This window comes from Hirundo rustica, chromosome 2 (genome assembly GCF_015227805.2).
Source record: "Hirundo rustica isolate bHirRus1 chromosome 2, bHirRus1.pri.v3, whole genome shotgun sequence".
In the NCBI taxonomy this organism is placed as follows: Eukaryota; Metazoa; Chordata; class Aves; order Passeriformes; family Hirundinidae; genus Hirundo; species Hirundo rustica.
The window spans coordinates 114,180,411-114,208,355 of NC_053451.1; the positions used below are offsets into that span (position 1 = coordinate 114,180,411).

Here is a 27,945-nt window from a genome sequence, read left to right on the forward strand (position 1 = left end):
TCAGATAGCCCACATGAGTTTTCTGTGATGGATTACCTCTGGCAATGTTTTCCAGAGAGTCCATTTATTGCAAAAAGACCAAAGGTAAAGCCATCCCTGTGCTAACACCTACACCAGTCTTGTTTTTGAAAGTTTAGTTCCAAAATAAGCATTCTGACAAGCCTTATTCTTGCCTGATCACGTCAGCAGTGTTGAAGTTTCCTTCACCGCTGTGTTTTGGAGGAGCATGGCTCCAGCATGGACCAGGCAGCTCTGTGTGGTACCCTGGCTCTGGGGAGGAGTGGGGAAAAGAGGGAATGAAATTCTCACGGGCTCTTCCTCTTCGAGCAAAATCTGCATCCATGTAATTTCCTGATCCCCAGCTGGTGTTTGGGAATCACCGTGGAGCAAAAGCTGTTCAGTGCTCTCAGCTGATTTAATGGTAAAGCAGCTTCATGAGAAGCAGGAGACAGAGGTTTAGGGCTGCAGGTGGTGCAGAGACTAACCCTGGGATCCCAGAGGACACAGAGAGTCCCCACCAGACAGCATCTAACACAAAATGTCACTTCTGTCACTACTTATGCCTGATTCAGCAAGGCTGACACGGGTAAGCTGGGTTTAAGTTCCAGCACAAGACACGAAACCCAAACAGCAGCAGAATTCTACAACCAGCACCAAATCGCTGGGGGAAGGGTTCAGAAGATAAGTATGTATTAAAACAAACAATAAATTGCTTATCTTTTATATACCCCAGTCACCTCCCCTCGCAGAGCAATCAGGTGCTGGGCACAGCGAGGTGAGGGGCAGGACCCAATCGCATCCCCTGCCACCAGCACATATTAACTGGGGCTGAGGCTCAGCTCAGACACTCGGCTGACGGGCTGCAGGGGTGAGTACTGCCTCATCTCTTACCTCCTGGCAGGCTCCCAGGGGAATGGGGGCCCCTCAGTGTCGTGGGGAGGCTGGGATTTGGCAGCCCCTGCTCCCCATCCTCTGCAAGGGCTGACTCTCAGCTGGGGATAGGCTGTGCTATCAGTAAGCCCTGAATAAATCAGGCAAGCAGGGAGGATTTGGCTTCACACTAGGGTCAGTGGGTGGTGGAGGGGGTCTTCTGGAGAGCTTGTACAACTTCATCCTCAGAGGATTTCAAGATCTAAGGAGGGAAAAACTCTGAGCAGCTCAGGCTGAATTTAGTGGTGCTCCAGCTTTGGGCAAGAGGCTGGACTGGGACCTCCCAGTGTCCTTTCCAGCCTGGGTCACTCCATCATTCCATTAAACTGATGTTACCTTTGTCTTGCTCCATGGCAGCAATGCTATTTCTTTGGAATAAGGCAAGAAAAAGGCATTTTTGCTTCTAATGGAGCGAGCTTGATGTACCTCTTTCTGCCTTGCTGAGTTCATCTAATTTTTCCCTCACTTTACTTAATGAGCATCTGATTTTCTTCCCCTTGAAGTTATCAGAGCAGCCTGATAACCTGATAGCTGCAATCTCCTATCTGCAGAGTGCTCTGTAAACATTAGCCTGTGCTCCTTGTCATATATTTTCATTGAGTGGCAGCAGCTGGATGTTATCATTCCTGGTCTCTTGGCCTGCCTCCCAGTTCCAGTGGAGATTTCCATTCATCCTTTGCCCAGTCTTGTGCCCTCTCAAGATCCTTCATTCAGCAGCAAGTAACGGGGCTGTGGCAGGACACCTGCAGTGGGTCAGGTGTATTTGCTGGCTGACCAGATCACACCTGAGGCTTCAGCCAGGGATTGGGAGTGGCATTGGGACGCAGGTAAGAGTCTTGATAATCCAGAGAGGATGTATCTTCGCTTTGTGATCCAAAACTGCGCTGGAGGCAGCGTGGGGAGATGTTTGCACTGGACATCGCTCCTCTCAGCCACCCTTGGCTGCAGTCGGGCTGTCCATGGCTGTCCTTTCTCCTCACACCCCACCCAGCCCCTGCTGATGGGTGTGACTGAGGCTGGCAGCAAGGGAGCAGATCAACCAGTGTTGTGTTAAGGCCTTCAAAAGTCTCTGATTCTTCCCATCCTTTGGAGCCATTTCAGGCCATCTGCTGTTTCATTTTGGGGGTTCTACACTTCAGGCAGTGTTTAAAGTTACCTTTGGAGCCACTGTGGGGTTTTTGATATATCAATATAAATATGAATCCAGACTCTGGGCACTGAAATGCAGTGATTTGAGAGCCTTTTTTAAGCGTAAGGAGGACATCCAACACGTCCCTGCAGCACCAGCCCTAGAGGAGACACATGAGGAATTCTCCAGCAGAGAGGAACGTAGATGTTGACCTAGCCAAGCTCTTGTTTCTTTGTTCCCTGGGCGTCTAGAAAATATGTCTGTATTCACTTTGGGTGAGAGAACAAATGAAAAACCCATTCTTGACTTATTTTTGTATCAGATGTCAGGGAAACTGAACAGAGTGAGGAGAATGCAACCTTATTTTAGAAGGTGGCAGCCAGCAGTGCTCTTCCTTGCATGAAGCCCTCCTGCAGCAGGGCTGGAGGGGAGAGGGGGCTTGCATGGTGAGGCCCTGCAGCCCCAGTAATTTCACCCTCTTGCCTTGTCCCTTTCCATACCACCATGATTATAATAGAGATGGGCATCACCAGGAAAAGGGAGAGAAAATAAAAATATAAAATCTATTTTGGCAGCATTTTGGGTGGTAAGTGGCGAGGTCAGTTGTGAAAGCATGCTGACCACCTCTGATCCACTGCGGATTATCTCTTCTTTACCCATAGGTGACTTTTGCTCCTTCCCAGCAAATTAGCCAGGTAAACGCACATTTGCTTTGGGAGATACACTCAAGGCCGACATAAATCCTGGCTTGCAAAGGAAACAAGCCAGTTTTTCCCTTTAATCCCTCCCAGTGAGCAGCAGGTTTGTCAGTGGTGGGGAAGAGCACTGGGAAGCAAATTTTGCTGGGAAAGCTTGTGTGGGCTACAGGATCCAAGGCATTTTGGAGTGACTGCCCTGCACCCTCATGGTTTCCTGCTGCTTTCTGAGGCTGGGGGTGATGTCTCTGGAGAAGTAAAGGTGGCTGAGGGCCTGGTGGGAGAATGGATCAGAGTTCTCTGTCTGCTTTAGTTGTGGGGTTGCAACCCGAGGTTGCATCTCAATCTTCGGAAATGCTCTGGGGCCTCTGGATAAGGAGAAGGTTCAGCCACACACCGTGGGCTGTTCCATCCCCCTGGTGTTGCTGGAGTAATGGTGTGGTGTGTTTCTGTGTTCCAGGGACATCCCAGCCCTCAGGGACCCAATCCCAACCCCATCCTCCGGGCCAGCACGGAAACCACCAGGGAATCACGGCGCAGACCTTGGGCTGCCCTGCCACGCTGCTGCAAAGAAACTCCCACCAGGAGGGTGAAACGAGCAGGCAAGCAGGAGGAGGACAGCAGAAATGGTAATTAAGGGTGCCCTTGGGCTCCTATGCGAAACCACAAATAATTCAGATAATCATGTGGACTTAGCCACAACAGCGTGCTGGCCACTGAGTCACAGCTACTGCAGGGAGCCCAGGGACTGAGGAGGGGCAGGGCTGCGGCTTTATGGCCCAGGGGGAAGAAGATGCTCCCCAGCTAAACTGGATTTCCCATGGTCCCTTCACGTGGCAGCAGGTCTGGCCCTTCTGCAGGCAGAGCTCTGTGTTTAGAAACGGGATGTTTCTTCTTTGAGTCACTGGTTTGGTTCTGTCAGATGGCAAAATGATGTCTGTGTCCTCAGCCTGAAAATTTAGTGCAGAAGGAATGTCCAACACCGTGTCTTTGACCATTTCTGCTTCAGTAAAGGTGATGAAAGCCTTACACTTGCTTTAAGTGCAAAATGCACCACCACAGATGTGCAGGGAGACAGGGCAGCCTAAGCAGCTTCACATCAGCTTTCATCATCATCATCAGAAGTGAGACACAGCTCTCCATCCATGACCCTATGGAGCTTCAAGGTCCCTTTATTCACTAATGGTTGAATCCAGGTAAATTCATTCTGTGAACAAGCCAGAAAAGGAACTTACAGATACCAAAAATCATGTGGTTTTTCCTCCATGTGGTTTGTTTCCTTAGCACAGACGGGTGGTGGATGGATTGCAGAGAGGATCAGAGCAGAGAGGTCACACCAAACCTGCATGTAACCCTTGTTTCTGCTGTTGTTCAGTAGCAGATGCTGAAAACAAACTCTAAGCCCAGACTCCATCTTTTCTCTGTATATGCACCAGCAATGCAGAGAGAACAGCACAGAAAATGGCCTTCCTACAGAGCACTGATGCCATCAGGGCTTGTGTGCTCAAAATCTGCTACTGAACTCAACTTTTTTGAACTTGTTTAACCCTTTTCTCATTCTATTTTTTTTTATCTGCTCTGCCCCTGTAGTTGTTCCTGATAATTCCATTCTGCCTTATTATTTACTGCTCGTTATTTGATGCACCTTCTCCAACTCCCCCAGGATTTACAGCCTGCTCTCAGCACCAGCCTCTTGTCTCATTTCCAGCCTGATGAATCCTCCTCTCTTTAAGCTTTACTGTGGGAGTTGCTCAGTACCCCTGAGCACCTTTGCTGACCTTTGATGTTTTATTTTTGTTGGTTCTTTTTTCTCAATTTTAATACACTTGGATGCCAGAGCAGAGGTGACCTCTAAGTCCCACCATCACCATTAAAGTATTCTCCAGTTATTGCTGGATGGATTTACCTGCATGTTCTTTATTGCTAAGGTGAAAAAAAAGCTGTTCTTGACCAAATAATTAAATTAGGAGCAAAAAAATTTCTAGTGGAGGCGATGGTTTTGAGATGGGGAAGAAGCTGTACTGGAGAAGATGCCTGGATGATGTATGGGGTCTAGCACACCACTCCAAAAGAGCAATTTTGCCATGGAAACATGCAATTGCTAAGGATGGAAAAGACTGTTATATCATCAGGTCCAACTATGAACCACCATGTTCACCCTTAGTCTGTCCTCAAGTGCAATGTCCACAGTGTTTTGAACACTTCCAGGGATGGTGACTACACCACTCCACTGGGAATCCTAATTCAAATGCTTTACAACCCTTTCCGTGACTTTTTTTTTTCCCCCTAAAAATGCATAATCTAATTTTTTTTTTCCTAATATATAATCTTTCCTGGGACAACTTGAGTCCATTTCCTCAAGTCACACCCCTTGCTCCCTGGGAGAAGGGATTGACATTCACCTCACTACGACATCTTTTCATCCATTCACCTCCTTCCAACCTCCTTCCATCACTACAACCTCCTTATCTACCTGGATCCATGTGGCTGAAATGCCAGCAGGATGCTCCAAGCAGCCTGGCCACCCTTCCCTCACACCCAAATGCCATTTTTTGCCCCTTCTGCAGCTATTTTTCTCCCAGCTGTCCACATGACCTCTATTTCCACCACGCAGGAGCTGAGTAAGATGTGTCCCCTCATGAATGGCAGTGGTGCAGGAGGTCAGGACAGCACGTGGACCCTTCCCAACTTGCCCAGTAAGTGCACATGGACAGCCACAACGCCTGCCAGCGAGTCTCCACACTCCTGTATTCCCTTGTAAGTAATTCCTCCGTGCTGCTCGTTTCAGGGTGCAGTTCAGCACCTTTTCCTGGAGGTGAAGTGCTGTTGTTACACCAGGATGGTCATGGCCAGAAGCCAGAAGTTGTTGTGTTTATGATGGTTTATTTTCTTAGATGGCAAAACCAGCTTGGTAGCTCCTCTCCAAGATGACCTTTTTTCACTCCCTTTTATTTTGCAGAAAGGTGTGGCTGGCTCGAGTCTCAGCTCTGTGTTTTCCAGAGCACCTGCTTGTTTGGGGCATCTTATTTTAGATGACTGAGAGACCTTCACAAAAAATGGATTTACCAGGGCCTGGGCTTTTAGATCAGTAGCAAATGGCCACAGCATAGAGAAAGGTGCTTGCTCTGAGCTGTCCTTGCCCTCATAGCAGCAGGTTCCCTTCCCTGACTAGAGTTGACAAAGAGGTGCTTTAATGACCCTTCAAACCAGACACAGACAAGCTATTAAAGATAAGGCTGTCCCATAAATGTCAGGGGAGCTGCAGGCACGTCCCTGCAGCACAGGGATGTTAGAACAGCAATCCAGCTCCAGCTGAGAGGAACTGGAGCTCATGGGAGGTGCAGCACTGCTCTTCATGGTCGTACCTGAGCACATGCCAGGCAGGACAAGGCCAGGGCACAGCCAGCAGCATGTGGGTAGCCCAGAGCAGCCTCTGGGTCTGGCCCATGAGTGAGGGAGGAATGGAATGCAGAGCCCTGGAGCTGATCCAGCAAGCTGTGCATCCAGGCACTCGCTCAGTGCAACCCCTGCAGCTGCTGCCTGAGGGTAGAATCAGCTCTTTTCGGTCAAAATTAATTTTGTTCCCCCTCAATTATCATTCTGAGCAGGATAGCATTCTTGTTTTTTAGCCATTTAGCATCAGGGTGCCATGGTGGTGCCAGACAGGAGATGGAGAGACATTCCCCAAGCCTGGGCATCAAACACTGTTCTGGGAATGGAGTCTGGCTGAGGGGGCCCACACAGCACTGCTGGGGCAGGAGCTGAGACACAACCCACAGTGTAGCAGGGGAGAACATACTCTGGGACACGCCACAGCTTTGCAGCAGTGCGTGGAGGGAGATGTGGTCTGGTTTCCCTGCTCTGAGTAAAGCACAGATGGCAAGCAATGTAGCAAAAACCTCTGGGCTTCCTGAGATTCCCAGGTGAAATCTGATTGAGTTTTGGGGGTAGAAGCAGAGGGAGGAGACAAGATGTTATTTTAACTAAGAATATTAGATATTTAATTGTTTTGAGAGATAGCCTAGTTCTGATATCCCTCAAGCCAGTCCTGACCTACTATAACCTCAGCAGGAACCCTTTGCTTTGCCAGGACTGGTTTTCCCCTGGACATCTTAAGGAATAGCAAGCCATGACTAAGAGCTGGAATCCTAGGGGAAAATCATCCTTGTCCACTGCCCTGAGCTGATACCAGCATCTGCAGGATGCAATCCAGATGTGTAATGCAGTAACACAGGTCACTCTCAGGAGAGCCAGGCTGGAGTTAAACATTACCTGAAGGAGCTGAAGCCTCCTCGTGCCATGGCTCAGCCTTACTGAAACCCCTGAGCATTTCAGTGGCTTTTGGAGCAGATGGGCAATGGCTGCAGCTGTGGGGGAAGTTCATTTATTGCGTGATTGCCTCACATTTGGCAGCACTCAGTGGAGCCTGCCATGTCTCCGCAAACGCTTCCCACGGAGGGAGAGGTAACAGCACATCCCAGCATTTCTGGGATGAGATAAGGAGCCTGGATCCTCTCGGTAATAAAGACCTTCCCTAAACCCCTGTACCCCTGAAGGGTGGTGTTTATACCACACTTGCAAAACCTGGAGGGAGGGGTGTGAAGTCTCTGAGTAACCCAGTGTGTTGCCCCTGCGCCACGTGGGCTTCCTGCCAGCACACAGCCACCTGCCTGGCCGTGACGGGGACAGGACAACTCCAATTCAAGGGTCAAAGGGCTATAAAAAGTGAGGGCTGTGCAAAGCAGAGCTGAGCAGTGAGGGAACAGGGGGGTTGTCACCCCACTGGCAGAGAGCTGTGCTTGGTTTGTGACCGGGGGCAATAGGATGTGGCTGGAACAAGCACAGCCCTCATCAATCTGCTCCTTCTGTCTGTGAAAGAGCTCAAGGGTGTGAGTTCCCTGGCCAGGTGTGCTGGGCAAACAGGTCTTTTTCAGGTTGCAGTTGCTGTGGTTCTTGGCTTCTGTCGGAGTCTGACAGAGACTGGCAAATCCGGGCAAAATCTGGCAAATCTGGATTTTGCTCATCACAGAGCTGGGTTTGTTTGCAAAACACCCCCCAGAACCCTCTGTGGTTTGGGCTTCTCTGATGGCTTGGAGCCATCCTTGCAAGTTTGGGAGTCCTGGCCAGCAACACTTGGCCCAGAGGCAGCTGGAAATGTGGGGAGCAGAGATGGGGCTGTGTGGGATGGGGAGAAGAGGAGGAGCCTTGTGCTGCGTCTCCTGGTTTTCCCACCCATAGCATAAAATCCTAAGGCTTGCCAGCATCTTCTCATTTACTCTAGATCTGGCCTAGGGCCCTGCAGAGCAAGGCATTTCAGCACAACCCTGAAAATTAATTAGCTTACTTTTTATGTAAAATAGCTCATAACTCCTTATGGGGAACTGTAACTCCTGGTGGCTCTTAATGTTGATGGGGACTTTTTCTCTTGGAGCTGGGGCATCTTTTGGTGGCCTTGATGAAGTTGCTAAAACCTCACTCACTGAGATTTTCTCTTGGTTTGTGCTGCACAACAATAGCTTTGATATGACTTTGTTTGGTTGGTTTGTTTTGTTTTTGTTTCTCCCTGCATTATTTCAGGACAGAAGAAAAGAAGATCTTGCCCAATATCCTCAAGAAAATTGGCTGCACCCCCATGGTCCAAATCAACAAGATTGGGAAGTCCTATGGGCTCAAGTGTGAGCTCTGTGAGTGTCCCCTTCCCAGCAGGTTTTTGCATGCCACGAGGTGAGGGTGAGGGGTGGTGCTGGAGGGGAGCTTCAGAGGAGTCTCAGTGAGAAGAAGCACAGATGGGGAGGGGCAGATGTGGCTCATGTTGGGCTCTCCTGCTTATCAGGCCGTGAGTTCTTGGATCAAACACAAGGTTTCAAGCAGCAATGAGCAGCGGGGTGATAGTGGTGAGGCATCTCTCCTCCCAGGTAACTGCAGGATAAGCTCAGAGCAGAGCTGGCCTAAATTTGGGGATGGATCTAAGTCCTCTCCCTAAGGAGATGTTAACATAGCTGTCTCATGTAAGGGCTGGCTTTAGGCTGGTACAATCACAAGGATGATAAAATGAGATCTGTGCATGTGGACTTTTAAGTCTCCTTTCCTGTAACTCCTAACCCTGATAATTAATTTCATCCAAATTGGGCAGACAGACAGATTCCCAGAGGCAGAACATGCCAGGAGTGTCACACAGCTGAGGAAGGAGAGACTTGCTGAGCACTCGTCCTTAAGGAAATGGCACAGCAGAACCTTGCAGTGCTGTGGGGCAGCTGGGACCCCACAGGGCAACCAGACCCCACTGAGCACACGGACACGTGGAGCTTTCCCAGCTGATCCCTTCTCAGGATCTGGGACATTTGGGCCACCAACCCTGCAACCTCCGCCCTGCACTGCCTCACCCTGCCCACAGTGAGAGCTGAGGGACATTGGGAGACCACGGGAGGGAGCTGCTGGAGGGGGGAGGACAGATGTGCAGTGCCCGGTGCACCTCTGGATCAGCCTGTCCCTTGGAGGATGGTGCTTTAGGTGCTGGGAAAGCCGGGCAGATCCCATTTTCTGGGATGGTGTCTCCCTCCCCTGGCCCAGGAGGGGAAGGAGAGCAGAACAGGCAGAGCAGCTACACGGTCCTGTCTGAGCCGTGTGTCACCTCAGAGCCCCTTCCCCAGCAAACACGGGAGTGTCCGCAGCACAGCTGCCTCAAGGAAACATCTGGATGGGATTGCCTGGTGTTTTCTGTGCCCTCCGGGGATCTTTGTGCAGCTGGAGTTGTGGCACTTGGCGTTATAAAATGTGATGATGAGCACAAGATTTCTTTCCCCTGCTCAGGTACGGGGCTGATTTCTCAGCCTCAGGCAGCTGTCTCTGCTAGGGTGAAGTGAATGACCCCTGGAAATGCCCATTTCTCCCTGTTTTCCATAAAACAGAGCTCAGTAGCACCAGTTAGGTGCAGATTTTCATGAAAGCCTTGGTAAGAAGAATCCTATGGTCTGGAGGCCCCAGTGAGGACTGAGATGTGCCTTGCCGTTTGAACGTGCCAGGAGAGGAAAAAGGGGACCTTTTTAGATATCTATTAAAAACCTCAATGACCCAGGAGAGACAGACCTTGCCCACAGAAGAGTCCTCAAGGCACGGCAACAAGGAGTGTTGTGCCAGTGTGGGACATCCCACCTTGCAATGACAGTGTCCATCTGATTTCAAACCCACCCTGGGCTGTCCAGGCTGGCTTCAAACCCATCCAGAGTGGAGGAAACATGGGGGAAAGAAGGGCTCTGCATAGGTTATGCTGATGGATAATCCCAGAAAAGCAGATTCCCCTGAGCAAAGGACCATCCTGCAGAGGAGGAATAGCTGTCCTAAAACTGCAGTGAGGCCTGGGGAGAGCAAGGAGCTGGTGTCTGATGGAGTCTCCCCTTTTTTTCCCTTTCCAGTGGCAAAATGTGAGTACTTCAACGCGGGGGGCAGCGTGAAGGACCGCATCAGCCTCAGGATGGTGGAGGACGCAGAGAGAGCCGGGATTATCAAACCAGGAGACACCCTGATCGAACCCTCTTCAGGAAACACAGGTGGGAAGGGCAGGGATGCTCCCTCTGCCTGGGTACTGGGCAGGGTGGGATTCCTGAGGAGCAGGGATTTGAGGGGATCTTGCGCTTGGAGTTACAAGGTCGGCTCTGGCTCCGTCCTCCCCTCAGCTCCCCTCCTGGTGGCCATGGGCTTCCTGGGATGCTGAAATTCCTGAGGGTCCTGCAAGGGTCCCACACCTGCACAGGTGTGCCTGGAAGGTCTCCTTGCAGCATCATCAGCTTGGGCAACCCTGGGTGTTTTCAGGCTGGGAAGCTTTTGAATTCTCAGAGGTTCCCAGAGACCATTCCCCTGATGGGTTGGAAGAGAATTCCTGTGATTTTTGCCCTTGTCACTGTCACTCGTCAGCCCACCATATCATGTCACTCCAGCCACCACCAGACACGGAGCCAAAGGATCTGTGCTCCCCCAGAGCTGTGTCCCATGTGGATCCTGCTGGCTCCCTGCCTGCCTGGGGCAGCTGGAATGGCACCAGGTTCCCTGCAGCCCCTGGCAGGGACATGCTGCTCCTTCCTGCTGCCTCACCTTCATGTTCCAGCTGGGAGCAGCTGGCTCCATCCATCACCCTGGTGAAACTGGAGCATGGGTGCCCTTTGCCTGCTGGCCATGAGGTGACAAGCAGAGTCCTCTGTGTCTGTCCCCCCACAACTGACAGTGCTTGAGGGGCAGGGGAAGGCACTCCTGAAGCAAAGTCACCCCTCTGCTGTGTTTCCAAAACCACAGGAAGATGCCTGAGCCTCGGTGAGGGGAGAAAAGCTCTGCCCAGCCCTGCCATTCTCTCAGCGCCACACTAGCAGACCCCTGGGGGCAGGAGGGATGCTGCAGCTCCTCTTGCCCGCCAGCACATCCTCCCACACTTCCTGGTGCTCCCAGCACATCCCAGGAGGCTGGTGGAGGATTCCCTCACCTGTGCCTCGCCAGTGACCATTTCATGGGTCCATTCAGGAGAGAGGAATGTAGGAAGTGGCGCGCGCCAGCCGCTCCTGCCAAATGCTGCTGTCAACCAATTCCCTTTGCTCCCCACCACGCAGGGATTGGGCTGGCACTGGTGGCTGCACTGAAGGGTTACCGCTGCATCATCGTCCTGCCAGAGAAAATGAGCGTGGAGAAGGTCAGAGCTCTGTGTGGTTTTACCCCACAGCCGGGGAGCATCTCCTTCCTCGCCCCTCTCTGCCTCTCCCTTCCTGGAGCCCTCTCCTTTAAAGGCCAACGAGCCTTGCACACCCACTGCCACAGCTGCTAGTCAGAAAGTTATCTCTTGAGGGGAAAAAATGGCCTGGTGGCTGTCTGGTGTCAGAAGTGCAGCTGGGGTGGTGGGATAGCCAAACACAGTGTGTCCTGCAGAGAAATACAGCAGGATCTGCTGCAAGTGAAGGCAGAGCAGGAGAGGCGGGCAGGTGTCAGGGCTATCCTGCCAGTCCTGCTCACTTCCCCTCTGACATCTGACAGGTCACTTGGCCTCATTGTGTGTGTGGTTTTCTTTAACCTGGAGACACTTAGAGCTGCCTGAGCTGCTTTCTCGAGGTGGTGCCTCAAGTCGGTTGCACAAGAGCTGATGATCAGGTGAACACACTGTCCTGGAGATGGCAGGAATCCCACCCTGGGGAGCCAAGAGCCTCACAGACTGCTCAGCTGAAATCATGCCAGTGAAGCCAGACCTGGACCCTGACCTGGCTCAAGAATGAGCCCTTCTCCAAAGTGTCAGCCTCATTTCAGCCTAAGTCTCACTTAAGCTCAGTCTGGATCCGATGCTACCTCCAGCTGCCATGGGCTTCATCTCCAGGTGTCCCAACCCTCCCCCTCTCCCACTGACAGCCACATCTCCCAGAGGAGGCACCCCAGGGCCGATTTGCTCCTTCCCTCTCTTTGGGGAGAGAAGAGAAGGGACTTAGAGCTAAACCAGCTTTTTGTTCTCCCCTTTGCATGCTGGTGCTCTGGTCCCAGCACACAAGAGATGCTGTTCCCCATCCAGTCCCCTCTGCCCTTTTCCTGTGGCACACTGTTACCTCCCTCCACCCTGTCCCCAGCCTGCCCTCCAAGTAGGACAGGGCAAGAGGCCTGGCTCGAATCCATGTGCCAGCTTCAGGCAGGAGGCCCTGGAGCATGTCAGAGATAGCACAGTCCAGAATTGGGCATTGTATCTCCAAATGATAAATGTCTCCCGCATGCAAAGCTGCTCTGGCATGTGGAGCTGCCCTGAGCCCTCAGAGGTTCAGGTTACCATCCCTATGTGGGATCAGTTGTGTTGCATCTCCTCCTTTCCCTCCCAAAGGTCGATATTCTGAAGGCACTGGGCGCTGAAATCGTGAGGACCCCATGCACACGCTTTGATGCTCCCGAGTCCAACATCCGTGTTGCCTGGAAGCTGAAAAGTGAAATCCCAAACTCTTACATCCTGGATCAGGTAAAGGCCATCCTTCCACTGACTTTCTTTCCTGAGAGAGTTTATAGTGTGTTCTCCAAGCTTGCCTGTGTTTGGGGGCTTCATTCAAGCTGGCACCAGAGGCAGATCTCGTCAGTGTCTTATGGCATTTGAAACTTAATCGCTCCTCTGCGAAGCATTGGGGGACAGAAACAAAATAAGGGACACTTCCAAACCTGTGACACTTCTGCCAAAGCCTGCATGAGGCTGGGTTTTCGTGCACAATTCACAGACTCCTCAAATTGCTCCAGGCTTAACTTTGACCTGGAAAAACCCCCACTTTTTAAGCCTAGCTAGTAGCCTCTGTTCTGCCTCAAAAATAAACCTCATGCTTTAAAGGGCAAATCCTGGTGAGGTTCCTGCAGTGCTGGGTCTTGGACAGGAGGACACTAGGTCTGACCCCTGAGTAAGGAGCCCCTGGAGTGCAGGAAAGCCAGGCAAGCTCCTTCCTTCTAAGAAAAAACTATCTCAAAGACTGAATGAGCTTCTCAGAAGCAGCCTGGTCCACGGGTGTGAACGTGGGGTGCACAAGTATCAGCGCTGCAAAATCCCCCTGTGCATGAGAGCTGATGATCAGGACAGTTTCTCCAGCTCACAGCTCCCAGCCTCTGAACCATCCCCACACCTAATGGGCACCAAGTGCTGGAGTGTTTGTGGGCACATTCAACCTTCCAGTGTGGAAAAACCCCAAGTGGGCTTGGAAATCTGTTCCAAAGGGACAAACAGAAGGAATACCTGTGACCTGTTCTGGTGGGCTCATAGTTTCCCCCTCTGCAGGGAGAGGAGGGGGCAGCTGCATGCTTTGGGTACAGCTCTGTCAGGAGCTGCTGCTGGTTTGGTATTTGACCTGCTCTTCACACGGTAACTCCTGCTGTTCTCTGTTGGAATCAACAGTACCGAAATCCGAGCAACCCGCTGGCTCATTACGACACCACGGCTGAGGAGATCCTGGAGCAGTGTGAAGGTCTGTGCTGCTGCCTCTACGTGCAGAGGGCTGCAACCCTCTCTGAGAGGCTTAATTTACATCATTTATTGACCTGAATGTCTAGAAACAGCTCAAAGGGCCTCTGTAGGGGCAGGCAGTATTATCTCAATAACACTGACACGCAGGGTGTAGCAACCTCTCCTAATCCACTCCAGATACACCTCAGCCTGCAGGGCTTCCCGGCTGCCCCCTCCATTGCAAAAGCCTGGGGGAGGAGACCAGAGGCTTAAGAAATTCAGGCTGTACCTAGAGGAGAAAGAACACGTCTCTTGGTGGCCACGACGCCTCTGTGACCTGCCAGCTGGGGACACAAGATGTCCCACGAGGCCTCACAGGGGAATTTAAATCCAGCAGGGCATGGCAGGCTGCATCTGATCCAGCACTCTCATTTGCAAATCAGAGCAGGCTGAAACCTCACAAACTGGTGACATTGGAAGTGAGGGTTGGGGGAGGATAAAGGGCTGTCCCAGTCCACATAGAAGTGAAATTTATTGCCAGTTCTGGGAGCACTGTAAAACTTGAACAGGACTTGGGGATTTTAACTGGAGAGCAGTTATCAGAGCAGTAAAGCAGTCAGGTATCAATGGGAACAAGAGAGCCCCAACTTTCCCTCTACTACAGTGTTAGGATTTGCTCCAGCTGGCTGCCAGCCGTGGATTGCAGGTCCCCCTTTCCCAAGGCAGCTGCAGCACCAGGTTTTGAAGGCCAGACTCCAGTTCTGCTCCTACCAGCTCTAAATCTGTATAATTTCTAAATCCATAATTTCTAGATCAGTTCTAAATCCATGTAATTGTGATGCCAGTAGGGCTGCATCTGAGAGAGGCAGGTGCCAGGGCAGAGCTCAGCCCTCCCTCCACTGTGGATGCCAACACAGGCTGAAAAGCTGTGCCTGTTAGTGATGGATAGAATGTGTGTCCAACACGTGTGGGATTTGCTTTGATATGCTGTGGTTTGAAAGGGATGGATGTGCTGAGATATTCTCTCCCCTTAAGCCACAGAATCACAGAATATCCTGAGTTGGAGAGGATCCACATGGATCATCAAAGTCAAAGTTCTTGTCCTGCACAGGACACCTAAAAAGTCACACCATGTGTGTGTGAGAGTGTTGTTCAAACACTCCTTGAGCTCTGGCAGGCTTGGTGCTGTGACCACTACCCTGGGGAGCCTGTTCAGTGCCCAGCACCCTCTGGGGGAAAAACCTTTCCCTAATATCCAACCTAAACCTGCCCTGGCACAACTTCACGCTGTTCCCTCCGCTCAGTAGATGCCAAAGATGCAGAAATCATAGAGAACTGCAGTGGGAGATCTGGAGGTCACCTTCAGCTCCCTGCAGTGAGGCAGAATCAGCTGTGCTCAGGTCCTGCAAGATCATCTGATCTTCTGCACAGGATCAGGCTTTGGCCACCAGCACAGCCTCTGCCTGACCTTTCCTCACCTGGGGTTCTGGTGGACACGGGCTCTGTGTCTGCACAGGGAGATGAATGAAGGGGATGGGGGCTGAATGATCATGCTGAGTCCTTGCAAGCCTCTCTCCCCCTGATCTGCAGGCAAGGTGCACATGGTGGTGATTGGGTCTGGCACAGGGGGCACCATCACTGGTGTGGCCAGGAAGCTGAAGGAGAAGTGCCCGGAGTGCAAGGTAAGGTGGGAGGCAGGACTGCCAGGGTTTTTATGGAATGACAGGACAGTTTGGGTTGGAAGGGACATTAAGGGTCACCCCATTCCACTCCCCTGCTATCGACAGGGACACCTTCCACTAGGCCAGGGTGCTCAGAGCTGGCCTTGAACGCTTCCAGGGATGGGGCACCCACGACTTCTCTGGGCAACCTGTGCCATGGCCTCACCACCCTTACTATAAGGAGTTTCTTCCTAATATCCAATATAAATCTACCCTCCTTCAGCTCAAAGCCATTCCCCCTCGTCCTGTCACTGCATGTCATTTCCTGCCTAACCCCAGAGCTTACCTGAGGGAGCAGTTGTTGTCTGCACCTATTTGTTTGTTCACAGCAATCGTGGCTGTTGTTGGAAGCAGTTTGGTGATGTTTAGGTTGATCTAGACCCCTCCAAGTGCCCTAGAGACCAAAGTTTCCAGAGCCCCACTAAAATCTCCCCCTGCCTGGTGCCTTGCCCTGTGCAGGACACTCAGGGGGGCAAAGACTGCAAGTGCTTCTCCTCTGCCACTGCAAAACCCTCTGTGCTTTGGGGTTAACATCAGTCACAGTGCCCATCCTGCAGAGCTCGTGCTTCAAGGCAGACTGGAGACATGACAGCAGCTGCCTCTCTGGTCTGGTCAGTGTGTGAGGGATCTCTGATCCACCAGAGAGGTGTGGACCCACCACTGGAGGACTGGGATGTGAGGTTGCTTCCCTGGCAGTGTACAGCTGAGTGTGGAGCGGTGTCACCACCCCTTCTCAAGCTGTGTGCTGGGGGAGGCACCTCAGCCCAGATACAAAGCTGCAAATAACCAGGGAGGTGTCACCATCACAATTAGATCCAGGAAGGATGTCTGGGGTTTCCACAGGTTTGAGCTCACTGGCTGGCTTCACCTCAAGCAGATTAAGGAGCTCTGGCACTATCCGCAGTGGCAGGCTCTGCCAAAGGGGTGATGACAAACACCTTGAGAGTGATAACATTTTAAGCCACCAGTCACTTGTGCAACAGCTGAAGACTACCTAGGATCTATTTAAAAAGACAGTGAAAAACAGCACCCTTTTATCCTGGAAGCTCTCCATGCTGCCGGTGATTAGGAATATTAATGAATATCAGGGGAAGGAAACTTTGCTGATAAGGGTGTGGGTAACTTTTCCTTTGAGTTTCGTGTTTGGCTGGTTCTGAATTCCCGTTTAGGTTTGACAAAATGTCTTTCCCTCCAAGATCATTGGCGTGGACCCTGATGGCTCCATCGTCGCTCTGCCCAGCGAGATGAACAGAAGCAACACCACAACCATCGAGGTGGAGGGCATTGGGCATGACTTCATCCCCACTGTTCTTGACAGATCAGTGAGTACCTGTGTGAAGAGGGGCCTCTGCCTCATCTCTGGCTTTGCATCTAGCTACTGCCGAGGCCAGAGGTGTGGTGGCCCTGACACGTCTTCCCAGTGCAGAACAAGCTGTTGTGGGGGGATTGGGACAGCCAGTTACTTTGTGAGTTACTCTGATCGTAACTGACCCACAAGGAGAAGGTAAATAGAGGCAAAAAGCAGGAATATAACACAGTGTGAGCCTCCTCTGCTCAGCCTCACTGCTGTTCAGAGTGTGCCCCTTTTGCTGTGATCACACAGATGTCTGTGCTGAGGCTGCTGCTCATCACTCTGCTGTTTCTTGAGCCTTCTCTGCCTCGGGCACCACACACAGGGAGCAGAAATCCTGCACCATGCACAGGCTGGACAACAGGATCCAAGCCCTGTAAGACAGCAGATCATGAACCTTGTAGCTCTTGTTGTCAAGTTCCCTCTCGGTGCATCAGCTGCCACAGAGCTTTAAATCCCTTACACAGGCTGCCTGTGTTGCCCCAGCCACATTCTAGAAAGGTCCATCACACCTCAGACCCCAGATTCTTTCTGCTTTCAGTGTTAACTACATCCCTGCTGTCAGCACATGGCTGTAGAGCTGTCACCTTAATAATCCAGACCGATTCTTGTAGCTGGATCTCATTTTGGCAAATTCTCAACCATTAACATACTCTGGCCTGGGACATCATAAATACTCTTCCACATCCCAACTCTGGACCTGTCAGGAATCCCTCACTCTCCAAGGAAAAGGTGCTGGCTGGAAAGGTGTGAGTGTCTGCAAGCAAGAACACACCCTCCAGACCATGGATGTTCTGACAAATGCTTTCAACAAGCGTGGAAAGTCAGCTCAGAGCTCCCAGATCTTGAGGCCATCAGCACCATGGTGTGCTTCAGAGGGTCAGGGCAGCCTGAAATGACATTGCCAAGACTCATCCTCCTTGCTTTCCTTGCAGGTGGTCGACCAGTGGTACAAAAGCAACGACAGAGACTCGTTCCTCATGTCCCGCAGGCTGATCAGAGAGGAGGGGTTATTGTGTGGTAAGCACAATGCAGCCACAACAGTTTGTTCCCTTAACAAACCTTCTCAACCTCATCCTTTTGGGACCAAAACTCTCCAGGGTGGGTGCCCTCTGCCTTTTCACTCTGCTGGGTCAGCAGGGCCGAAAGGCTGAGCCTCGGGCTGTGCAGAGGTCACTGCAGACTTCAGAGTCCCTCAGTCTGGTCTGGGGTCTGACTCACGGGCCACAACAAGTATAGAAGCAGTAATTCTCTCCTTGCTGGAGCACTTCTGCAGTGGAACTGGATCTTCAGGCAGTGTAGAGTTACCCAGGCTGAAGGGAGGATTAGTGGGGCTCGGGGCAGGACAGGTGGGCTCTGCCAGCAGCTCTGCGAGGCCGTGCTCGGTGTCATTGCCACGCCAGAGGTGCCAGCTTTGGACCGGCAAGGTTTGAAAGTAAAGAAAGTGTGAGATGTTCTTACTGAGTACTTCTCCCCGTGCCAGCAAGCTGTAAGTGATCCCACTGGCTTCCCAAAATGAACAGGTGCCCTCAGACAGACCCTGCCTGTCCCCTAAGAGCCTCCACAGAGCATCAGCGTTGTTTGCAGCCTTCCCTGACACCAAGCAAACAGACAGATGTTTGCATCCAGGACCAGACACTACGTAGGCTTGTAGTTACAGCTGATAAAAGCCCTGAGCACTCATATCCAGGGAGTTTTGGAAAAGATCAGGCTCTATATATGTAATGAAACACTTGAATGTTGATTTAACCTAGCAGGCACGGAGTCACTGTGTTTCAACAGAAACCACTTGTTTGAACTCAGCCATAATTTGCGAACAGCTTCGCGTTCCCTGAGCTGCATTTTTCAGGGCCGTTCCTCGTTCCTTTGAAAAATGTGACCCAGGGATAATTAACCTGCCGTAAAATACGTGCTGCCTTGAATGCAGCGTGTAATTGGCACACAGATAGTGGAATGTGTTTGACTTCCAGTGCTCTCAGACTGGTGGTGGAAGAATTGCCTCTGTAAAGCAGGGACCTGCTTTCCCTACGTGCAGCAAACCACATGCGTGCACGCAGACATGGGGAGCCTTCAAGTCTTCCCCATCACGTTGGCCTGGTATTCCAAGCATGAATGTAATGTTTATGGGGTTTTTTTTTTTTTCCCCAGTCTTTACAGTGCGTTTAAAGTCAATTTTTGGCTGCCAAGTATGTCAGCCAGCAGCTCTAGAACTCTTCTCATGCAAAGGGAGGGTGCGGTGTGGGCAGCGTGTTCTGAATGTCCCAGCATAGGACCTTGGTCTGCCCACAGAGTCACCACAAGAAATGGTTCATGAAGTTCATGAGGTGACTTTCATGCTGCCTCAAAAGCCCAAGAGCCACCATATGAGCACAACCCATCCATTCCCTACCTCTGCCTGACCCCAAAGCCTACAAGGCTTTGGGATTGACTTGTCCTCCCATCCCAGCATCCCACAAGGTTTCACCTCTGCACCCTTAGCTGGGACAGCCTGTGCTTCCCACACCAGGAGAGTGGCACTGTGCCCTGGGCAGCCCTGACACTTGTCTCCTTTTCCTTGGTGCCCATCCAGGTGGCAGCTCGGGCAGTGCCATGTCCGTGGCTGTGAGAGCTGCCAAGGATTTGAAGGAAGGTCAGCGCTGCGTCGTCATCCTGCCCGACTCCGTCCGGAACTACCTGTGAGTGTCCTGATTCTTCACTTGCTCTCCAGCACCAGGGTGGCCTTCTGTGACAGGAGCTGAGCCCAGCTGCTCGGGCTTCTGGAGAACCACCCCAATAAATCTGATAGCAAGGCACATGGAGCGAGCCCAGAGCTGGGAGTCTCCCTCAGGCACACCAGAGGAAAAAAGCAAAACAAACAACGGGGAGAAGCAGCACATCCCCGTGGCAATCACCAGGGAACGGTGTTGGGACACTTGGGGTTTATTTCCTCTCGTCACTGACTCACTGCACGGAGCAGGACTCAGCCAAGCTACGCTTTCTGAGCTTGCATGCCTAAAGTTAGGAAGACAAATAGCTGGCGTGCTTCGAAGAGTTCCTGAGCACCCGATGCTCCTGCTGACCTTAAAAGGGGCTGAGAGCAGCCAGCTGCAAAAATCATGAGAGCCCCGGGGGCAGTGCTGTGGTCTGGTGCATGAGACAAAGCACGGCTTCTTCTGGAAGCCTCACAGACTCGCTCTTTGTTGGTGATTTCTAGGTCCAAATTTGTGAATGATGAGTGGATGATAAAAAATGGGTTCCTAAACGACGTCCAGGAGCACAAGCCTTGGTAAGACAACTTCTGTTGGGGTAAACTGTGCTAAGGGAGTCAGCTTTCTGTGTCTGGAAATCATTATCTTCAAAGGAAAATGTTCCCTTTTAGTGTTTAGAAAAACACACAGTAAGGTCCAGACCCCTCTGGGGAGGCTGTAATGCCAGCTTCTCTCTTTTGAGTGGTTATCTCTCAGCTCCCCAGTCAAAGTCTATAAAGGAGCCATTTCTGTTCCAAAGTAGCTGATCCACTCCCTCGTGGGGATTAGGTGGCCCAGGCCACCTAAACTCCCTGAAAACCTCTCTCTACTCCACATCTGATGTTCAAAGGACCATCAGGCTGCTCTGGAGGTGGGTCCCTGTTGTAGCAAGCCCCCTTTTAAACAGCTCTGCAGCTCTTTTCAGGCAGGGCACAGGAAAAAGTTTTTCACTGAAAGAGTGATAAAGTACTGGAATGGCTTGCCTGGGGATGTGGTGGAGTCACCATCCCTAGAAGTGTTTAAAGACTGGATGTGGCACTTGGTGTCATGGTCTAGTTGAGGTATTAGGGATGGGTTGGACTCGATGATCTTGAAGGTCTCTTCCAACCTAAAAATTCTGTGATTCTGTGAAATTGTCAGCTTCCAGAGCTGCTGGCCAGAAAAGTTGGCCTTTGCTGTCCCTTGGACACCACGGGGAAAGAGTCTCCTCAAGGCAGGGAGTCACAGGCAAACTGCTGATGCCAGTGAACGTGTGGCTGAGCAAATGTCAGTTGTTTAGAAAAGCTCTTGGTCTCACCCTAAAGACAGCAGGTATTACTGATGTCACCATCTCCTTTACCAAAGGTTATTGTAAAATATTTCCTAAAAACTTAATACATTTCCAAGGTGTCTTGTGTGTGGTTGGAGTTGCTCTTGGCCCATCCAGGCTCTAGCACTGCCCTGCTTTTTCTGCAAGGACTCAGGGCTGAGATGTTTGGGAGCTGCTTCTGTTGCCCCACAAAGAATCTCAACTTGTCCCTCATAAGAGTCACACGAGCATCTCTGCCAGGCTCTCTCCTGCAGGAGCTGCAAATGCTGCCTTGTGAGGACCAAGGATACAGAACAAAGGCGTAAAACTGGTAGGTCACCCATTTATGAGCTTGAAGTGAAGCCCTCAATAGCTTCCTTGGATTCAGGACAGCTCAGCTCCTTGCCAGCTGCTGGTCTCATCCCCGCCTCTGGAGTTGCATGAACACTGCGCGTAGGGAAAGCTTGGCTTCAACAGGACCTGGTGGCTTTTCTGCTTTGGATGTAGGAGTGGGGCTGGCTTTTCAGGCAGACAGGCTATCCCTCATCTCCTCTGGCCTTGCCCCCCTGCTCAAGGCCACAGCTGTGCAGCAGTCACAGCTCGGCGCTGCCATTTGTCTTCCAACAGGTGGTGGAACATCGAGGTGCAGAAACTGAATCTCTCGCCCCCTCTCATTCTCCTCCCAGAAGTCAGCTGTCAAAAGGCAGTTGAGATCCTCCAGGAGAAGGGATATGACCAAGCTCCTGTTGTTGCTGAGTCAGGGTAACTATTTCTGCTCACTACGGGTGGGCATTCACACAGAAAAATCAGTCGTGATGAAGCTGAAGTCCCATTTACTCATTCAGAGTTGGGGCTCTTGTGTCAGACTCTGATGCATAAAAAGATCATCTGCCTCCTTGTGAAGATTCATCAATAGAACTCCTGTAAAAGATCCAGTTAAAGCCCAGTCCAGTGCCCACCAAAGTCAGAAGATGCTGGATCAGTGCACAGGCAAGGGGAGCCCAGGGGAGTGAGAGCCGGGGGGAAACCCACACAAATAAGCAGCTGGAGAGCCCACAGGTTTTCCTTCTCCCAGCTGCTAAGTCCTGGACTGCAACAGCAGATTTTAACTACTGTGAAACCAAGAGCTTGGTGAGGACAAAGACTTCCTTGTTCTGCTCAAGTGAGGAGAAACCTGGTGCCTCCCACTGACCGCAGCAACAATTTAGTCACTAACTCTAACCAGACCAGTTCAGCCCTTACATAAAATGCATGTTCTACCTCAGGTCTGACCTTCTGGAAAACTCCCTGTTCCCTTACAGGCTTATTTTGGGAATGGTGACCCTCAGCAACACCCTCAGCTCCGTGCTGGCTGGAAAGGTGGAGTTCTCAGACCCTGTCATGAAGGTCACCTACAACCAGTTCTCCAAGGTACCACGGAGGCTGGGGCTGGTGTCAGCCTCTGCCTGGGGACAGGAAGAGAGGGAGAGGTGCAACCCCACCACCCTGGGGTGTGAGAGGAGCTGGGAGAAGAGGTTGGTGAGAAGGCAGAGATGTGAAGGCAGAGAGGAGTGGGGAGGGCAATGGTGACATCCTGGAGATGAGAGTAAGAACAAGCACCTGTAAAAGCTCTGCTGAGCCAGCAGGGTTCAGATATGGGAGATTTTCACACCAGGAGCCAAGCACTGACAGGGGATTTCATCCAGCTGGGGAATCACCACCCTTCGAAATCACAGCCCAGCCATTGCCAGGTGAAGTGAAAGGTTAAATGTTAATTTTGTCCTGTTTAGATCAGCCTGGAAGACAGCCTCGGGAAGCTTTCCTGCATCCTGGAGAAAGACCACTTTGCTATCGTTGTACACAAGCAAATGCAGTGTAGGTATCTGCAAAAAATCTCCACGGGCTTGGCACAAGTGTTTGAGAGGGGAAAGGGAAATCCTCAAGCTGATTTTGACAGGTGTCAGTGCAGCTGCTGCTCCTGTGCAGCCCCTGAGCACCAGGGGATTCTGCTCTGCAAGCCCTGGAACTGCCCACTGCCCATCCATATCTCCTCCTGACACCAGAGATGAGGGGAGAGGGGCAAAGCAAGGCAGGGGGAAACTGGGGATCTCTGCAGACTTCTGCAAGGTCAGAAGGAGCCTTTGGCCACATTAGGTAAAGCCTGGGTGGAATTCAGGTGCCTAAACTGAGAAAGCTGAGAAAAATCGGGTTGGGCCATGAGCAAGCACTGTGGCACGGGCCATCAGGGCACTGATGTGTAGCCTGGGGAAGCTGTGAGAGTCTTACCTGGACCAGGGCCGGGTGTAGGGATGCTGCACCAATCTGGGAGCACCATTAAAGCAGGTTTGGGTTATTCTCAATCCACTGCACAGCCACCTTCCCCTTGGTGTGGCAAACCAACCCAGCAGAGTCCCCTGCAGCAGCACCACAGCAGCAGCAGGGTTGCTGACACATCAGCGGCAGCGGGGATCACCCCTTGTGCCTCCTCTGAGCCAGAAAAGGTCTGGTGGTGCTCAGCACATCTGACCTGACACACCTTTCCAGTACAATTACACCAAAAGACTGCTAGGGGTACAGATTTAACCTTGGCTGGGAAAAGGGAGGGACACCAAAAAGCAGTCAAGTTTAGGTCTTGTGGATTAGAGCTGAAGGGTGTAATTATGCTGATTTGATGGCATCACACACTGAGCATGCAAAGCCTCCCTCAGGTGAGCAGTGGATGAGGCTGCCTGTCCATCTTGAGGCCTCCAAGCCCCACCATGTCCAAACATCCCAAACCTTCCATCTCCAGGTCCTCCTCCCCCAGAGCCCCACCAACTCCGAATCTTGCAAGTCCATCCATGTTCCCTCACCAGGCTGCAAACAAAAATCTGTCACTCAGAACTGCCTTTTGATGTACATTTCCAATTCAGTCACCAAAATTAATGCCAGGCAGAATTTCCTTTCTCAGCTATGCCATCATAACATAGGAATATCTCTTCTGTATCACGCTTTTATATAAATTGAACAGTATCAGCAAATTAAATGACACCAAAAAAATACCAGCCAGCTGTCTGCAGCACCTCTTGCTCTGATTTTCAAACAACACCCACTTGCTTTTCCAGAGCTGCTGTTTTAACACTGTCACAGTTACCCCCTTATTTATTACTTTCTTCCCACACCTTTGGAGCTTGCATTTTATCTTGTGTTTGGGCTCTGGTGGCTAGTTTTATTTTTATTTAAGAAAACATTTATCAGACAGTTAAAACAATTATTGAAGTGCTGTTTCATTAGTGGTGGTGTAGGATGTTATGAGAACAGGGTAGAGAAGTGCCTGACTGCTGCTTTCAGGAAGTCTCATGAGTTTGCTCTGAAAAGTTTTGTGGTAATAGGAGCAGGACTGGAACAGAGGTTGGTTGAAAACAACTGGGAAATTAAGTTTCCTGCTCTGAGAAAGGCCTGTTATTTGCAGCAAAAACCTCTCTGTTGTGATCACAGCTAACCTGACTGAGGCTCCATCAGTCATTTCTGTGGAGGTAGAACTCAGACAGATGCTGTCCCTGTTAAGGTTTCCTTTTCATAAATGAACAGCAGCCTGTGCACAGCTGGAAGGTGGTGAGGGGGCTGGTGGTGTTCTTTTTTATTTTTTTCCCACTAAGCTGGAATTTTCTTTGCTTCCAGTCGATGGAAACGGCAGCTCCTTCATGAAGCAGATGGTGTTTGGTGTGGTCACAGCCATGGATCTCCTCACCTTTGTCAGCAGGAGCTACAAGAAGCAGCAGAGCAGCTCGGCTGTTCCCCTTCCTCCAGCAGGTCCAGGTGTGCCCCTGGGCCCAAACCACCTGATCAAGGGAATCTCTGGCCCAATCCAGCCAATACTTTCTCAAAATGCCTAGGTGAAAACTGTGATGTATCATTATTTGTCTGCCCAACGCCAGCCACGGTATCAGTAAAAAGGAGATAACTGAAGAAATCGTGTTTCACAGCCGTGTGTTGTCGCATGGGGCTGGGCAGGGAATGTGGGAAGGTGAGGATGGGAAGGGGATGGTTGTGGCTGCCCAAATTTTAGCAGGAGGAGGTTTGGTGTGTTTGCCAGCTGCAGGTACCTGTGCACTGCCCGTGTTGCAGCAGCTCAGAGTTATCCTGAGCCCTCTGGGCCAGACCCCATTTCTGCCACAAGAGCAGCAGGGCTGGGGACAAGTCACATCACTGCTGCACCCTCTGCCCACCCCAGGCAGGGCTGCAGGCACCCCCAGGAGCCATTCCTCCTCATCCCTGGGCAGGTTTGGCTCCAAGAAGGCAGCAGGAGAGGTCTGACAAGGAGGCAGGAACAGGTGGGACACACAGCCCTAGAATGGGAAAGGTGTCAGCAGGAAGGGTGGGAAGGAAAAGCTGAGAGCTGTGATGAGCAGAGGGGATGAGGTGCTGGGCTGGTGGTGAATGGTCACCCCTGTGGTGACAGCTGGGCTTTGGAAAGCACCTTCCTCACCTCTCGGGGAGTTGGTGGCACTGGGTGCATGGTCCCACGTGAGGGGAACCCAACCAAGGAGCAAAGACTGACCCACAGAACAGTACCTGGGAGAGGGGCTATGGCTTCACCCTGAATATGCATCCTGAGAGCTCCTTATCAAGGGGTGGAGGGGAAGGCAAGGTTTGGTCCTCACTTTGCTGTCAGGCCATTGTGTTCCAGGAACTGATAACAAAGGCCAGAAGAGCATTTGCCATGGCTACCAAAAACATAAAGGAAAGCAAATGTCCAAAGTGGGCTGTGGGAGAAAACTGAAGTGCCATTGAAACCCGGGTTGGGGGAGCTGCTCTCAGATACACAGAGAGGTTTACAATCTTTCTGTAAGTTTCAGGAGCTGCTCCAAGTTGGCAACAACCAATTTCAACTTCAGCTTGCTGCTAAGTGGCTACTCCATATTCTCAATCTAATCTGGTTTGTACAAGACTTTTATTAAGTTACAGAATGCTGAAGTATTTACATTTAGGAAAAGTGTCTCTGCTGTCTGTTGTTTCCTGAGTGACACGAGCTATTATCAGATTTTCTGAGAGTTTTTGCTTGAGCAATAACCATATTTGTCCAGAAAAACAAAAACTGATTAGCTCAACCCTCATAGTATGGCATTTATTTTAGCAATTCTGTTGCAAAGTGAAACATGTTAGTGCGTGCATGTATTCCAAACTCACATGAGTAAGTCTGAAAGTGCCCCATAACTCCACAAAGCCCAGGACTGAGGCTGAATCTGGACCATCCTGGCTGTTTTGGATTAACCCAAAGCCCAGTGCTTCCAGCAGCAGGAGGAGAGCTGCAGGGCTGCAGGACAGGCAGATGCAGACAGGCTCCAGGACAGGCAGATGCACTCCAGAAAAGGTGAAGTGACTGCTGAGTATTAACCTCGAGTATTTACAGCTCCTTCTGCATGTTAGCTATGAGTGTGGGAGCTCATAAAGTTGGGTGTGAGCTCCAGATATTTCAGGATTGCTCCAGCTGGGTTGGAGCCAGCCTCACTGAGGTGCTCCCCTTGCCCTGTCCCTGGGGGCTGCTCTTTGAAGGCACATCCAACAGTGGCATTGCCCTGCCCAGGGATGTTGGTGTTGTGTCTCCTGACATTTCCAGTCTGTGACCCTAAGGGTGTCCCACAGATGGGTGTCCCTCCACCACCCCAGAGTGCTGGGTTAGGAGTGAGAGGGACTGGCTGCTGCCACTCTGCCCATCGTGTCTCTGGCGTGGAAAAGTCCTCAGGAAGCAAGGGAGGAGTTTTCATTTGACTGGTCTGCAGAAATCCCTGCAGCACCTGTGAACACAGCATCAGAGGCAGGAGCAGAGTGTCCCAGTGTCCCTCCCACCACCCCTGTCCCTTTTGCACCCAGCCCTGGGCCTGTCCTCTGACAGTGATGACCCCCTCTGGATAAATGCTCCTTTGAGTTCCTTTTCCTTCCCTTGCCACTGAGACCCTGTCAATATTTTATGTCTCCAGTGAGAGACAGCTGCCCAGCTTGGCACAGCTCAGTGCTCTTGAGCCCTGTGGTGCATGGGGGTTCTGGACCAGAGCCAGGGGTTTCCAGGCTTCAGGAGCCATGAGAGGGAAGCAGGAGGTGGATGAAGGCCCAGCAGCATCCCAGCCCACTGTCCTGAGTGCAGTGCCCAGCTCCAGTGCTCCTTCGACCTGCAGCTCCAACACCTCCCGCTCCAAAGGGTGAACGGGTGTGTGCTCCCAAAACCCTCCCTGCTTTCCAGCCCCACCTGCCCCAGGATGCTCTTCAGCCCTCTGTTCTGCAAGAACACATTTCCAATGAGCTCAGGAACACATCAGGCCGAGACATTTCCACACCAGGCATCAAGTGGCCCAGGAGGGGGAAGAAGCTCAGGCTGCCCGTGCTGGTCAGGGCTCCTGAAACTTGTGCACCCCTTCTGTGCTGAGATCCATGGACTTTGCTCCCTGCAGCTTAATCCACAGGAAAACAAACCCCAAGTGCTTTAAAGGGTGCAGGTCAAGCTGCCCTGTCCTGGGAAGGTGTGTGGAGGCAAGGATGTGAGCTCTGGGAAGGTCCATGCCCACCCCTGGCTCCTGCATTTCAGGGTGCATCACCCCAGAGCTGGCTGCATTTTGGCTGTGCTGCCTTGCTGGAGCTTTTAACTCATTTTGCTGTGCCTGTGGACCCCGGAATCCCTGTCCCCAGCAGCCTGTGAAACACAGGAGGCCGCTGATGCTTTCAGAAACCCTGGTGAAGTTTGCTCAGAGGGGCGTGGGGAGCGAGGACAGACCTGCAGACGCTGGACACGCCGGATCAGCCTGAGCTCAGACTGCACCGACACCAGGAGCGAGATAAGCATCTTGCTGGCCCTGCCCAGCACCTCGGAGGTTTCCCCACCTCCCCTTTCCCCCCCGCCAGGGTTTCACCACATAAATAGAGGTGCCGGGCGGGTTGCGGGGCAGGAGCGAGGACGCTTCCCAAGGATTTGCACCGCATCCCAGCCACCCTGCAGGTAACCCGGGAACCACGGGGAACGGGGCAGGGCCAGCCTGGATCTTCCCACGAGTGATGGGGAAGAGGAACATTTCCCTGGGAAGCAGCGGGGGCTGTTGATGCTGCTCAGTGACAGACCCGTGGCGTGGTTTGGCTGGAAATTGAAGGTGCCCAATTTCACTGCCCGGTGGGGTCAGATGTTTTGGCAGTGGATGGGATTGGTGAGGATTTTTGTCGAAGTTTGGTGC

The 27,945-nt window shown here is 51.7% G+C and overlaps 1 protein-coding gene across 2 annotated transcripts; it reads left to right on the plus strand.

The window, feature by feature from the left end:
- Positions 1-853: 853 nt before the first annotated feature.
- LOC120748593 (cystathionine beta-synthase-like) lies at positions 854-24,668 on the plus strand. 2 transcript variants are annotated; one of them, XM_040055175.2, is made up of 17 exons: positions 854-868; positions 3,215-3,383; positions 5,369-5,511; positions 8,332-8,438; positions 10,167-10,301; positions 11,349-11,428; positions 12,590-12,721; positions 13,634-13,703; positions 15,272-15,363; positions 16,599-16,724; positions 17,689-17,773; positions 19,323-19,428; positions 19,947-20,018; positions 21,395-21,529; positions 22,069-22,177; positions 22,537-22,621; positions 24,407-24,668. In XM_040055175.2, exons 2-17 carry the CDS (start codon positions 3,381-3,383, stop codon positions 24,619-24,621), a joined length of 1,695 nt encoding a protein of 564 aa, XP_039911109.1. In that variant the 5' UTR covers positions 854-868; positions 3,215-3,380; the 3' UTR covers positions 24,622-24,668. The 2 variants fall into 2 exon arrangements, with proteins under 2 accessions (XP_039911109.1, XP_039911110.1); XM_040055176.1 differs by lacking the exon at positions 854-868 and adding an exon at positions 1,516-1,757 and having other exon boundaries at positions 24,407-24,662.
- Positions 24,669-27,945: the final 3,277 nt, after the last annotated feature.

Coding starts and splice junctions, on each gene's coding strand:
- LOC120748593 (XM_040055175.2), top strand. Junction 12,722..13,633: donor ACTCTTACATCCTGGATCAG/GTAAAGGCCATC, acceptor TGGAATCAACAG/TACCGAAATCCGAGCAACCC. Junction 22,622..24,406: donor TGTACACAAGCAAATGCAGT/GTAGGTATCTGC, acceptor CTTTGCTTCCAG/TCGATGGAAACGGCAGCTCC.